Source organism: Paramormyrops kingsleyae, chromosome 3 (genome assembly GCF_048594095.1).
Source record: "Paramormyrops kingsleyae isolate MSU_618 chromosome 3, PKINGS_0.4, whole genome shotgun sequence".
Classification (NCBI taxonomy): Eukaryota; Metazoa; Chordata; class Actinopteri; order Osteoglossiformes; family Mormyridae; genus Paramormyrops; species Paramormyrops kingsleyae.
In genome coordinates this window covers 35,202,931-35,218,151 of record NC_132799.1, presented here as the reverse complement: position 1 = coordinate 35,218,151, position 15,221 = coordinate 35,202,931, and the positions used below count along the sequence as shown (strand labels likewise).

The 15,221-nt window shown below is 46.1% G+C and overlaps 1 protein-coding gene across 3 annotated transcripts in view; it reads right to left on the bottom strand.

The window, feature by feature from the left end:
* LOC111845688 (receptor-type tyrosine-protein phosphatase O-like) overlaps nucleotides 1–15,221 on the bottom strand; it is a 45,138-nt gene that overhangs the window by 8,276 nt on the left and 21,641 nt on the right. For all 3 annotated transcript variants that reach the window (XM_072710206.1, XM_072710205.1, XM_072710207.1), the window contains 10 exons: nucleotides 14,119–14,315; nucleotides 12,901–13,021; nucleotides 12,375–12,568; nucleotides 11,736–11,847; nucleotides 11,119–11,282; nucleotides 10,556–10,676; nucleotides 3,589–3,722; nucleotides 2,059–2,197; nucleotides 1,257–1,377; nucleotides 181–249 (listed from right to left, as the gene is read on the bottom strand). In XM_072710206.1, the coding sequence (XP_072566307.1) occupies nucleotides 181–249; nucleotides 1,257–1,377; nucleotides 2,059–2,197; nucleotides 3,589–3,722; nucleotides 10,556–10,676; nucleotides 11,119–11,282; nucleotides 11,736–11,847; nucleotides 12,375–12,568; nucleotides 12,901–13,021; nucleotides 14,119–14,315 (1,372 nt within the window). The remainder of the gene's footprint in view (nucleotides 1–180; nucleotides 250–1,256; nucleotides 1,378–2,058; nucleotides 2,198–3,588; nucleotides 3,723–10,555; nucleotides 10,677–11,118; nucleotides 11,283–11,735; nucleotides 11,848–12,374; nucleotides 12,569–12,900; nucleotides 13,022–14,118; nucleotides 14,316–15,221) is intronic.

Sequence of the window (15,221 nt, the reverse complement as noted above, 5' to 3'; positions counted from 1 at the left end):
CTTTTAAAATACATAAAATTACACCTGGAGCACTAAATAAACTCTACGTCATAAAATAAACCAATGTGAGAAATAGTTCAAACTGTCAGGCTAAATTTAACCAAAACAGGACAATGTCATCATCTAAAAAACAAATGAAAAACCTGACCAGCAGCTTAAAAGTGACCAGCAGGTTCCTACCAGTTGTACGGAAGCTTCCCATCCCGCTCGAATGATGCGAAGTTGACGAAGGTTCCGGCACCACATTCCCTTCAGTTACAGGGGCAGATAAAAACACTCTACATGTGAACTGGTTCCGAAGCTTCACATTTACCGACAAGATACTAATGCAAAATATGCAGTGATATCGGTTCACACCTCACTCGCAGCTTTTTAATGTAATCAGCTAATCTTGAAGAAGGATGATTTAATAAATAATTAAATTTTACTTAATCTATAGCTCATTAATACTAATAGTAATTGCAGGCCATGGATAATACAGATGTTTAATGTAAGAAGATTTATACTTCTATTTAACCGTTATTTAAAAAAAATCTACATTTTGATATCCTGGTTTAATCCTGGTTCTGCTGGCTGAAGGCTACACTGAGAGGCAGGTTGCTTCCAGGCTCAAAGTTCCTAAGACAGCAGTACACAAGAACGAGATGAAGCAGGAGACACTGGGAATGAGCAAAAACCAGCCAGGAAGAGGGTGGAAATGACTTTCTAATGGCAGAGATGACCGTCAACTTATCAGGCAGTGCCTCAACAATGAGAGGATGACCTCAAGTGACCTTCAAGAAGAATGGGAAACATTAAGTGGTGTGAAGTGCTCTGCTAGGACAATTCATAACCTGGCTTCTAGAAGCAGGACTGAAGACCCATAAAGCAAGGAAGAAGCTCTTCCTAAATGAGAAGCAGGTAAGAGCCAGGCTGCAGCAAAAAAAAAAAAATGTATATTTTACACAGGGGCATAAATTAAGAAATGAGTGAAACTAAAAACGTTGCTATGGTCTCCATTTTTTCCAGAGCTGTGTATAGTTTGCTTTACATTTTATTCATTGCTTGTTAGTTAATTTATCCCTTTGTTTACGCACCCATCGCAGTGTTGTGTTAAATGTAATGGCCTTTATCCGGCTCATTATACTCCTTAGGAGCTTGTTAAGACCTGCTTTTAAAATGCCAGGCGACTTGAGATTAATGACCTTGTAATGCACTGTAGACAGGACTTCTTGTATGTCTATATGCCAGTAATGGAGAGGATCACCGGCCGTTACCTGGCCATCTGAAGGTGCTTCTTTCGGAGCACGAGGAAGATGAGGCCCAGCAGACTGAGAAGGAGGACACTCAGGACGGCCAGGGCAGAGATGGCCGCCACACTGGGGTTCATCTCCCGCACTGCAGCCACACGAAACACAAACAAGCACCGTCACCAGCTAAGCCATGCCTGATCACTGTCATCAGGGGCCCTGATCCCATGTAAAAGTAAGTGTAAACTTCATGAGAAACAAGACATTACTATTATTTAGCACGGTGTTTTCCAATCCGGTCCTCGGGGGCCCATAACTGGCCCACATTTTTGCTCCCATCTAGCTCACTGCCAGACAGTCCACATTTTTGCTCCCTCTGAGCTCCCTGCCAGAGAGTCCACATTTTTGCTCCTACTGGGATGGAGCAAAAACATGGACTGTCTGTGGGTGCTAGAGCACTGGACTGGGAAGCACTGATGTAGCAGACACTTATATCCAAAGCAATGCATAATTGAGAAGGCAGGGTCAGAAGATTCCTGGAGTAACTGAGGGGTAAGAGCCCCAGGGGCCCAATGGTGAGATCACTCTGCCGGCCCTGGGATTTGAACGAGCAACCTTTCAATCACAGGCGAACCATCCTAACCCTCTGACCCACACCTCCCCAAAAAGAGACCCTATTGTGACCTTGCACATTTATTGGATGGATGTCTATTAGGACTGGACACTCCTACAGAAACAGTGTGGAGCTGAGCTCCACATCGGTGACCCGGCAAGCAGAAAGCAGCCCGAGGTGGACATACGCGCAAGTCCAGCTCTGCATCCGACCTACCTGTGGTAGACACGCCAATGTAGGTGGGCTCGCTAGGGGTGCTGTAACTGTAGCTGGTCACGCTGCAGTTGTAGGCAGTGGCAGGCTGCAGGCCGGACATAGTGGCGATGTGAGAGTGGACCATCTGCGGTTCCCTCGCCTGCAGGTGGGCCGTGGCAAGATTATTATGCATCTCAAAACTACAGCAGCATGTCAGAATGTGCCTGATTCTCGTCATTTAATTTCCACTGGATTTTAAAGATGACCTAACATACCCATCTTCATTAAAACTTCACTCTGACAGAAATATTCAATACTATTCGCTGCAAACAGCTTTCGGATTAGTTTATGTACACACAGAGGGTATATCGTTCACATGACAGCCACTTAATACCTCAAGAAGCACAATCACATGCTAAAATCACCCCGGACGATAATGACTGACTGTCCTGCTTGTCCCTGGGGTGAACCGGATTTTAAATGCTGCTAAAAGTAAAAACATCAAATCTGTTTTTCACAGCTGCTTGGGTGCTCTTGTTTTATTGTTGCATCCAGGCGACAATTAGAGACAACAGTCCCCAAACAATAACCAATAGATGGGCTGCCAGAGTTTCATTTAGTGTCCCTTTGGCACAAACCTTTTGATAGATTCTGAGGCAACAAATGCAATCAATAAAGGTTGGTGTGGGTAGGGCAGGAAACTCGGTTTTTGATATAAAATCACATCTTATGGCAAATTAGAAAATATAACTTCTCATATATCCTTTATCCAGTGCGTGTGTGTCAGTGCAAACATCTACTTCTATTTCTTAGTCTGCAACAGCAGCCCCAGTAAATCCAGTTTGAAAGTTTAATTAGCCATTTGTAGCTGCCGGTAAACAGCAATCAATCCCCTGATGGACCACGTGATAATGATTAGTTGTCAGACATTTGCTCCCCAGCAAACAACAGGTTCTCCAGACCAGATAAACTGAGACAGGGTATTATCTCAAAAGCAAGGCTGACCAAGATTTTCAATCAAAAGTCCAGACATGAAAAACAACGTGCCGCTCCTGCCACAAAAATGACACTTTGTTTTTTAAAACTAAATTTAAAAAACCAGAATCATTGTCCCTTTTGAAATAAGGCTGCAACAACTAATCGATAACGTCGGTAGAAATCGGTAATAAAAATATGTGTTTGTCACTTGTGTGTTTCTCTAAAATGTGTTCAAGTTTGATCAAGCTTTGATCTTTGTTTCTATGCCATTCTGCCACTTTAAACAGAGGATCTCTGCACTGTGTGCAGTTCTGATTAGAACTGTGACTTGATGGCTTTTAAATGAAGCATTTGCATGTTCCTTTAAAACCTGTGTTTTAGCCCAATAAATCGATTAACTGAGTCAAGTATCAAGATAATCGATTTCTGCAGCCCAACTCTGATATTGCAGATAGGGCTACCAACGCGCAGCAGCGACGAAGCCAGCAAAGTATCACTACCCAGGTTTATCCAAAACAACACTATGGATAATGGTACTCAATGTGAAGCCATTAGGGAGAAAATCAATCTCACTTTAAGATCTTTTCCTGGAGCAGCTGGCCTGCAGTGGACCTGGTAGTAATCCACCACGCCCTCCTCAACCCAGATGAGGGTCACAGAAGTGTGGGTGCTGTTCACTGCGTGGACAGACCTGGGGGGGGCAGGCCCTGTCAAAACAAATCAAAAATGAAATAAAACAACTCAATAAATAATACATTTTACCACCTTGCCCTTGGCATGCAGAATTGTAACATTTATTAAAGTTGCTCGCTCAGTAGATTCGGGGGGACAAAATTGGTAGCAAAAAAATTTTGGAGGGAGTTAAAATTTTTTATGAGCCTGTTATACACAGTGATAGACAGCTCTCCTGTTTGACTCGGACACTGCTCTGTTTTTCTTAGAGAAATACACAGCTAGCACCGCGGGCACCAAAGGGCAGCCCGGCGCTCCACTCGTCACACAGCCAGATTTAACAGCCCTGTGCCCTCCCCAGGACGCCCACACTGACCCAGTTTTTTTTTTTTTTTTTTTTATTGCCCACCACCACCCCCCCTCTTCGGAGGACAACTTTATTTTACATTACATTCAAGAGTAAAGATTGTGGCCGCTCCGAACTCACCAGTACCGTGGAAAAGGAGAAAAACAGGGGGGGTACAAAAACAACAGCGTAACAATAACAGACATCAATCACCATGGGGAGAGGGGGAGAGAGAAAAGAAAAAAAAAAAAAAAAAGGTATACAGAAATAATAACACTAATAATGTAGGCGGGATGGAAAAAAGATGAAGTATAGGGGAATACAGAATACAAACAACCATAAGAAACATAACACTCATCAAACAACAAGAATTATAACAACATCAGTGATACTAATAATAATTAATACAAATCGGTATTATATATATGTAGCATACACACACGTAATCGTACCGTTATATATGTATATTTCAATTCCTAAATCTATAACATACCCTAAAAAGTAATAATAATAATGATATCGATCGCTCAACCAGTCTTGTATGCATGTGCAAGTGTAGGTGTGACCTGATTTGTCATTGGATGTGCTGGCATTTAATGCCGTCAGGGGAGGCGGCAGCACCCCCCCCCCCCCCAGGCCCAAGGCGAAGGCAGGAGAACCAGGCAACCGAAGCCACCCTACTGCCCCCCCGGCACAAGGGCCCACAGCCACGCATCCCAGAGACAACCACCCGCCCAACCCGAGAGGGAGCCCGCGAGGGACTAAGGGGGCGCCAACCCCCGCACAGGGAGGCCCGCAGAGGGAGGACGGGCGGCGAGCCCCCCAGCCCCACCCGCAACCAACCCACCGGGGCAGGCGGGTCCAGGGCCGAAGGGCCCCACCCACCGGGACCACCCCCCCCACCCCCCGGCGGACGGCCCCCCACACACCGGGGGAGCCCCAGCCCCCCCAGCCCGTTCCCCGGCAGGACGGGCCGCCGCCCACCGCAGCGACCCGGCACGCCTCCCCCCCAACACTGCAGGATGATCCAAGGGGGGCCCATACAAAGAGCCCCCCCCCCACCCGGGAGCGGACCCGCGGCGACCGGGGAGCGGCAGACACCCCGCCCAGCCCAGACCGAACCCCCCAATCCGCCTAGCAGGGCCCAGAGCGTCCCAAGATTCCCCGGACCGCCCGCCAGGGCCCCACCACGGCGCAGCAGAGCCAAGCACCACCCGGCCCGCGGCCCAAGAGAGGAGGCCGCCCATACCCGCCAGGGCCACCCGAACCCCCCCATGATGGGTCTTCCCCCCGGCGGGCCACCCCACCAGCACAGGGCCAGAGACAGAGAGTTAGGGGGGGCCCCTCAGCCCCCATCCCCTCCCTGACCCATGTTGGTGTGAAGTGTGCATGTACATGTGTGAGAGAGTTGTGTGTTTATGTCTACTATGCATTAAAATTAGTGGGTGCAGTTCGGGTATGAGGGCCCCACCACTGGCAGATGGCAGAGTCCCCCATCCCCCTCCCCGCACCCCCAAGGCCCTAATGTAATATGGACTGCGTATATGACTAAGGTGCAAAAAGTGGGCGAGCAGTTGAGGCATGGGCACCCCACCGCTGGCAGACGGCAGAGCCCCACCTGCCTCAACCCACCTCCTCAGCCCTAGTGTCATGTGGTGTCTAACATGTAAGTAAAAATTGAGGGGCAGTGTCTCGGCGCACCTCCCCACCGCCCCTCAAGGCCCTAGTGTTGTGTGAAATGTGGTGTTGGACCCAGGGGAGCAATAAGGGCGTGCCAGGAGTGGGCCCCCCCCGGCACCGGGGCCAGATCCCCGACTGGCCCCGATTAGTCCCCATCCCTGACCCCGCACAGCCGGCAGGGACGGCCAACCGAGGTGTTCAGGGGCGGCACAGGCAGCCCAGCAGCAGGGAACGCCCCCCCCCCCCCAGGCGCAGACCGGGAGAGACCCACCCCACCACGCCCGATGAGACCCCAGCTAGCGGCCAAGGACGGGACAACCCCAGACCCCCCCGGCAAACGGGGAGCCGGACCAGCCAGGCGGGGTGACCCCCGCCCCCCGGCCACCCCAGGCCCCCCCCCAGGCGAGGCAGAGGCTCCCCCCACCGCCCCCCCCAAACCACCCCACAGCGCCCGAGGGCCCCGCGCCGGAATCGCCAACGGCAGACAACGACCCGTCCCCACCAGGCAACGGGCCCGGGCAGACCAGGCCCCCCAGCATGCGGGCGACCACCCGCCCGGGAGCCGGAGCAGCGGCCCCAGCAGATAGAGCCCACGCCCCCAAACCCACGCACCCCAGCGCAGCGGCCCAGGCGGAACCCAGAGGCCCCACCCCCCGATCCCCCCCCAGCGCGCCACCCACCCCGCGGGGGCAGAACCCCCCCACCCCCCGCACCGCCCCCACCAGGCCAGGCCAGCGGCCACCCAGAGACACTGACCACGCGCCCTCAGCCAAGAGAAACACCAGAGGACCCCAACAACCCAGCCCCCCCACCCCCAGCCCCCAACCCGGGACGGTGACGGCAAGGCCCCACCACCCCTGACGACATTACGTTAAAAAATTCATTATTGGAGTCCAACTGTCTTCAAAATCGATCAATTGATTTTTCTTACAGGCAGACATCCTCTCCATGGAAACATAATCCCAGAGTAGATTTTTGAACAGATTTATGTTTAAATTCTCTTTTGACTTCCAGTTCAGAAGGATTGTTTTCTTAGCAATGGTTAGTACTGTGAGAAGCATGCAAGATTTATTCATGTCCATATTAGTGTCAGTGAGGTCCCCAAGCAGGCAGAGTGAGGGGGAGGGTGGGATGGGATGCCCTAGGTGTGTCGATAAGTCTTCACAAATCCTTTGCCAGAATTCGTTGACCGGTGTGCAATACCAGAAAGCATGCAGGTAATTATCTGGTGCATCCGTCTTACAAGTTAGGCATATGTCAGTATCTCTGATACCCATCTGGAACATCCTCTGCCCTGTGTAGTGTGTTCTGTGTAAAATTTTGTATTGTAAAAGCTGCAGGTTGGAGTTCCGATTCATTCGAAAGGTATTCAAGCAAATTTGCCTCCAGAAGTTAGTGTCTTGATTGATAAGTAAATCCCTTTCCCATTTGTGGGTAGGGAGTGAGAGCGTTGTATCAGATTCTGCTAGATGCACGTAAATCCTAGACAGTAGTTTTTTAGTTGGAGTTATTAAGAAGTTTGCTATTTTAGGTGAAAGCTCCAGATCTAATTGCTTACGGCACCATCTATTGTGTATTATTGATTTAAGTTGAAGATATTCTAAGTATTTGTTTTTCTCAATGTTATAAGTTTCTGTAATTTTGTCAAATGATATCATGCGATTGTCTTGGATTATATGTTCGAGGCGCTTGATTCCTTTATTATGCCAAGCCAGGAAGTTTATCACTTTTTTATTTAACAGGATGTCAGGGTTGTTCCAGATGGGTGTCAGTTTGCATGGGACCACTGAAGTTTGGTTTATTCTAAGAAATTCCCACCAGGCTGTCAGCGATGTGCTGATGTTGATGCTCTTAAAACAGCAATGTCGTTTAAGTATATGACTGATAAATGGCAGGTCCTCGACTCGAATATCATTACAGAAAGTTTGCTCAATATCCAACCAGTTAAGGTCTAAGTTATTTTGCGTAGTCCATTTTAGGACATATATCAATCTATTGGCAAGAAAGTAGTTGTAGAAATTGGGAAGCTCCAAACCCCCACAGTTTTTGGATTTCTGTAAAGTTTTTAAACTTATTCGTGGTGGTTTGGATTTCCATAGATATTTTGAAACTAAGGAGTCCAATGATTTAAACCAAGTCCGCGGAGGTTGACTCGGAACCATTGAGAACATGTAGTTAATTTTTGGTAGGATCATCATTTTGATTGTAGCTACTCTTCCCAGAAGTGATGTGGGTAGATTGTTCCACCGTGCAAGGTCATCTTCTATCTTTTTAAGCAGCGGACTATAATTTAATCGCGTCAGATCTGACAGCTTGGCAGAAATGTTAATACCCAGATATCTAATGTTCCCAGATTGAAGTGGGATAGTTGGATTGGACTGGAAGTCACAAGATATTGGAAGAGTAGTCGACTTGTTCCAATTAATAGAGTAATCTGATATGGAGGAGAATTTATCTATAAGTCTTATCGTCTCCGTGAGGGAACCCTGTGTATTTTGAAGAAAAAGTAATACATCATCTGCATAAAGACTAATTTTATGGGTTATACTTGCTGTTTGAATACCTTTGATATTATTATTATTCCGAATTGCTGCTGCCAATGGTTCAATAAATATAGAAAATAGTGATGGAGAAAGTGGACAACCTTGCCTAGTGCCCCTTCTGAGAGTGAAGCTTGGGGAGATTTGATCATTCGTTTTTACACAGGCTTTAGGTGAACTGTATAAAATTTTAATCCAGGTTACGAAGTTCTCACGAAATCCAAATTTTAGTAAGGTTGCCATTAGAAATTTCCAGTTGACCCTGTCAAAAGCCTTTTCTGCGTCCAATGACATGATTATGGCTTCCTTATTTTGAATGTTGCAGTAGTCTATTACGGCAATTAGTCTCCTCATGTTGTTAGTGGACTGTCTGCCTTTAATGAAACCCGTTTGATCTGGATGTATTATATAAGGTGTCACTTTTTCAATTCTACTAGCCAGTGCCTTGCTGATGATTTTAAGGTCCGCATTTATAAGTGATATTGGTCGGTAGCTAGAGGGGAGAGCAGGATCTTTGTCAGGTTTGAGGAGCAGGTTAATGTCTGCACAATTCATATTTGGAGGGATGCTGCCAGTTTCTTTAATTTCTATAACCATTCTATGGAAGAGTGGTGCTAGCAGAGGCCAAAATGTTTTGTAGAATTCTGCTGGAAATCCATCTGGACCTGGGGCTTTCCCATTAGGCATACATTGTAGTGCATCATGAAGTTCCACTATTGAGAGAGGTAACTCTAATGCCGTTATTTGTTCATTATTTAATATTGGTAGGTCGATGTTATTTAAGAACTCTTCTATTTCAGAATTGGTTGGATTAATATCAGGTGAGTATAATTTTTTATAGAAGTCCCTAAATATCCTATTTATCTCTCCTAGGCTATGAGTTGCCTTCCCATTGGGGTCTGTAACTGAAGAGATTGCTGCCTTCTCCTTATTCTGTTTTAGTTGGTTTGCTAAAAATTTACTTGATTTATTACTATGTTCAAAATTGTCCAAGCGTAATCTCTGTATGTAAAACTGAGTTTTTTTGTCTCTTAATTCTTGCAATTTAATTCTATTTTTTCTCAGGTCATTGAGAAGGTGTTTTTCTTGGGAGGCAACATGTGCTGATTCCAAAGTTTTAATTTTCTGTTCTAGTTCAGTTTCGAGTGCTTTTTCTTTCTTTTTTTTATGTACTGAATATGAAATTATTCTGCCTCGTATTACAGCCTTTGCTGTCTCCCAGAGAATGCACGCAGAGATACCTGGCAGGTCATTTGTTTCAATAAATGTTGTCCAATCTTTTTTAATAACTTCTAGAAACTCTGAGTCCGTTAGTAATGATGTATTCAGTCTCCACCGTTTAAAAGGTGGTGCACTAACTTTTACAGTGACCGTCATAGTGACAGGTGCGTGGTCACTGATTGTTATAGGGTGAATTTGTGTGTCAGATATATTTTTCATAACTGTATTGCTCGTAAGAAAAAAGTCTATCCGGGAGTAAGAATGATGGACTGGTGAGAAAAACGTGTATTCTCTGAGCGTGGTGTGAAAAGTACGCCAGACATCGCATAGGCCGAAATCATTCATATATTGTTTTACTGTTTCAGATGATTGGCAAGTACGGTAACTAGCTGCTGTACTACGTCTGTCAGATTCTGGGTTAAGTACTAAGTTGAAGTCCCCTCCCAGTATAAGTTCTGTGTCTGAGTGCGATGATATTTCAGCAAAAAGGTGGTGGAAGAAGGAGGAGTCATCACTATTTGGACCGTATATATTGGCAATACATATCTCTTTGTTATATGCTGAAATTTTAATAATTATGAATCTACCTTCTGGGTCTGCGATAGTGTCTTTACAGTTGAAACATATTCTTTTGTTGATTAAAATTGCTACTCCTCTCTGTTTTGAATTATAACTAGCTAAGTATACGTGTGGAAATTCTGGTGAATTTAATGTACACTGTCCTGTTTTGGCTAAGTGAGTTTCCTGCAGTAGGACAATGTCTGCCTGTAATGTTGTTAGATATTCTAAGATTTTATGTCTCTTAGCAATTGAGCCAATACCACGCACGTTCCAAGTGACAAAGCGTAGTGAATTCATGCTGTCCTAACTTAGACCCCCTGAGTGCAATCTAATGTTAAAATGGATGGATGTGTGTGTATGTGAAAGACTCTGTGTGAATGAGTCTGAATATGTCAGGATTAGTGTGTGTGCAAATATCAATGTGTGAATGCCTCCATGTGTGTTATTAAGGTGAGAAGATCTGTCTGAGCTTGAGTGGGCATGTGTATATGTGAGTGTATGAATGCATACATACACTGACCCAGTTTGATGATGTGTGGCCGGGAGGTGTTCCTGCTGCGTTCTGTGCAGGCGCTCACTGTCAAGTTGTAGATGTCCCCGGGGGGGATGGCCAGAGCTGCCTTCATGGACATGCGGGTCACCTTCAGTTAGGGGGGGGGGGGGGGGCGAGGGAGATTCCCAGTCATTCATTCTACTACCAAGCCTCAAATCACCTTCAAACCACCAATGCATGATTCCTGAGAACAACCTTTTCTGTATACAGAGATTGTGCAAACGTTCAATTATAAACAGATCATGGAGCTCTAATTAAAAGCATTAAAAATGTTAAGGACAACAAATGCTGCGCAGATCAAGGCACGCTTGCTGACATGAAATATTTCAGATGCTTTGGTTTTCCTTCCAGAAAATTCTATGTGGTCTCTCTCAGGTTGTCCCTGCTAACAACACAGCCGTCATAAGACGACTCTGAGAAGCGTGTATTTGCTGAGCCGCATCCGTGAGTTCAGGCAGAGCCTTGGAAGCGAGGGATCAATGATCAGCTACGTTAAACCGGGGATGGAGGGGGGGCGAGGGGGGACTCACATCGGCAGAAATACGCTTCTTGAGGCTCTTCTTGCCTTCAGCCACCACCTGCCAGTGCAACACGCGGGAGTGTGACAGGTCTGTGAAGATGTCCCCGTAGGTCCAACGCACATACAGGAGGCCATTGGAATACTCCACCGATGAAATGTGGGGGGCCTCAGGAGCTTGGGGAGGGGGGGCAATCAAAAAAGGAAATGGAATGGTTCAGAATATGACAAATTCTCAATCTTCTCCGTGACGAGCAGTCAGTCTAAAGAGCCTTCAGAGATTACAGCTTAACCGCAGCTAAGACTCATTATCAAAAAACCCATGAAAGCGAAAACCATGAGCTCATCCAAAACTTTAACGGTCTAATAATATACTCTATTATATTACTTAATATAGTAATTACTCTGAAGTAATTATTATATTACTTTGACCTGAAATGCAGACCAGAGCTGTTAGAGTATAATTATTTGGCAGAGAGATGTGAGAGAAGTTGTAAGTAACCCAAAATAATATTTGGCCAAGTGGGACCAGGTAGCGTCCCCACAAGGTGGGAAATTTTGTAAGGACATTGCATTCTGGGCATGTAGAGAATGGGATTATAACTACATCTGGCCTGCAGGTGGAGTTACCTGTGATGAAGCTCACAGTAGAGGCATCACAGCAGCGGAGAGCTGGCTCGCCCCAGGTCACCATGGTAACACGGAAGTTGTAGTACCAAGCCGGCAGCAAGTCAGTCACCCTCTACCGGGAAGAAGTCATGAAGCAAGTGGTTAAGTGTCCATCCCAAACTGTCGAATGAGCAGCTGTTTGAGCAATAAGAGTGCTTTGCTGGTCAAGCTTTCACAATTCAGGCGTTGCCATTGGCTGGCTGTCTCCCTCTTGGGAATGCCAGGGCTCCTCTATTGGCTGTCAGCCACAGTGGGGCGGAAGGAGCGCCCTCGAATGGAACAGATGGCTTAACAAGTCATCCTGTGTCGATATGAACACGCGGCGGGAACAGAAGCGACACGCCAGCCCAGGGAACTGGAAACCATTTGGCGCTTTTATCTGGGGGAAACTGATGAGCGTAATGATGTACAAATTCCGTACAGCTGAGGTATTCTACTAGAGCAAGTCAGCCAAGGCAATTACCAGGATGTTCCAGTGTCTTCCGGTTCAGAATCCAGAGCTCATATCCGAAGGGTTATAAGATATATACCATATAAAAATCACTCTAGGGGACCAGTTGCATTCTGGGATGCACGGGGATGGTAAATGATGAGCATTACCACAGAGGCTGTTAGTGATGCCGTGGCCGCGACCTCGTAGTAGGTAGTCCACCCAGATGTCAGGGTGACAGGGTTGAAGAAGAAGGTCTCTAGGATGTACTTGCGGAAGGCCACGTTGTACAGCCGCTGCCAGGTGAGAATGATCGCAGAGGGACTGAGCGGATAGACGACCAGGTCCCGTACTCCCGTCGGCTCTACGAGACAGCGGAAGCCTCAGAGTCTCAGTAACGCCACCGAGATCTAAGGGGCTGAAGACTCACACTGACTTCCTATCAAATTCTAGTTACTCTGAGGTCACAGTGCAAGGGATTATGGGAGAAAATCTGAAACATTAATGTGTGCAACGTGGATGTCTTACATACAATTTAAAACACTTGGTATTTTATAAAACAATCATATCTACAGCAAATGTTAAATGTAAATAATTAGGATATGTCCTTTAATATTATTTTAACAATAAAAATAAAGGATCATTGATGACTTTGGGGCATGCCTACTAACAGCAAGGAAGAAGTTAGCAACTCACCAATTCCAATGATGATGGGGTCAGAGGGGGGGCTCGCCAATGGGCCATTTGTGTGGTATACCACCACCCTGTACTGCGCCCCCGGAGTCAAATTGGTGATGATATCACTAGTAGAGTTTTCCTGTGAACAGCAGTGCAGCAGCATGCTCAGTGAACCACTAATCGCTAACTTCTCTTAAGTAATCTGTCCCCCACCGTTTTATAGAGGTTAGTAAGATATTTACGTGCTAGAACACCACGGCTAAATTGAATTAAGCCTAATGTTCTGCAATGAATACAGAAAATACATATTTATCGGCCGTGGAACACAGAGGGGCTTTGACAGAGGCTATGGTCAGTGGCAGGATGCCCAGTGTGTCCAGAAAAGCCAAGGGTGACATCATCGTCAGAGGACGGGCTTTAACACTGATAGCTGAAATGAGAGGCACCCTGCTGGCATTTCACTCGCAGCTCATCTATCTTTGCCACGGCGCTGCCGTGCAATTGCTCGGGTCCCTGATTATCGGGCAAACCGGCGTCCTCAGAGGACATTACACATCCCCGAAGCCCCGCGGTCAGACGGCGGTGAAAAGAAATGTCTGACGTTAGCCGTTCCCAGCTGGAAGCCCCCTTCTGTCATGAAAACCCAGAATGCAATGGGTCACCGTGACCCTGTGCTGGGTAAGCAGCTATGGAGGGCAGATAGATGCAAAACCAGCACATACGAAAAAGCGTACTTCCGTTAACACACCATGGAGACAGCTAATGGTTTTACCTTCATGACCATATTACAGAAACAAACCACTTTTCTTTTTTTAAATTAACATCTTATAAATATTAGGGAAATAAAAATATAAACATATAATGTGTTTTTCACAGTGATATAGTCATTAAACACAAAGGTGAGCATGTCGTATCTTTAAAAGGCTATTATCCTACATTTCTTAATGAATAAATAAAATAACTTTGCTCACACGTCATAGAAACTATATTAATGATTATAGAGATGGTTCATAAACTTCTGGACACTTTGGAGAGACTTAATCTAGCACATCATTTTTGGGACATAAAATGTGAAAAATCTTTGATGGGATTTCCTCTTGACTGTAGTGTAATCCCATAGATAGATTAGATAGATACTTTATTAATCCCAAAGGAAATTTAGGAAGCGCACACTCTTTTCACCATATAACCCTCTCATGGATGCCTCCGGAACATTAACGGTAATGAAAGGCCCACCTCGGCGCAGTATGTGGTCTCTGTCCGCTGGCTGATGGTAGGTTTGAGGCACGTCAGTGATAGCACGGCCACCAGGCTTCCGTTGTGGTGGGAAGTGCTGGGGGACCAGGACACAGCCGCTGTGGTGGGGTTTAGCAGCCGCACGCTAACCGCCTGGGGCCGCTCCGTAGGCTGCTCAAACCACTCGCCGCTGTGACCTGCGACAAGCCAACCAGCCAATCAGACTGACACATAGTTACTCCATAACCACGTGCTAGTAACCAGTAATGAACATCAATGCCTTGTTTCCACCAACACAGAGCTGGTGCTGGTGCTGGGTTGGTTCTCGCTTGATGCCTTTTGAGAACCCGCCCGTGATTCCACTGGTTTAAAAAAACAACGGAATGGAAAAGTTATGTAGGCAGACGTGAGAGCAAAGTAAGGGTTCATATGTATTCCGTTTTTTGGATTTATTTTGATCTATTTCGGATTTTAAGTTTTTATAAGCTGCCAAACCGAAAAAAGAAAGTATTCAGAGTACGACTCGTCTTTGTTGCCTGTATCCACTTTTGTCTCCATAAAGGCTCCCCGTCTGTATGTGTGAGTTTATTCTCACTCGCTGTTTTACTGCTGTCCTTTTAAGGATCGTTACTGCTAAAAACTGAACTTTGCTGTCCACCTCATGATCCCCTCACCACCTGAACAACACAATATTTTATTTATTTGACCTGCAACATGTTTATAATTTATTATTGAATCTGGTCAGCGAATCAATTGTTCGTTTTCCACAGAACAAGAAAACAAACAAACAAAAAAAAGTAACGTTATTCTGGTAAAAAGCGGCAAGTTGTTTCACTGCTGGCACCATTAGACAAAACTGTATCGGATATGAATTGAATTTTCCAGGTATGCGGAAGGTTTGGATACGATAACCCATCCCACTTTCGCTGACATTATGGTTCTGAATTCTGAGACCAGCTTTTTTGTGGTGCTGTGTTGGAGCTGTTTTTTCTGGCCCAGGGCCAGTTTTCTTGTGGTGGAAATGCACGGAACTAGTTCCGGATTGGGAAAATGTCCGGTTCTGGTGGAAACGAGGCACAAGTCCTATCATCCCACATGGCTTG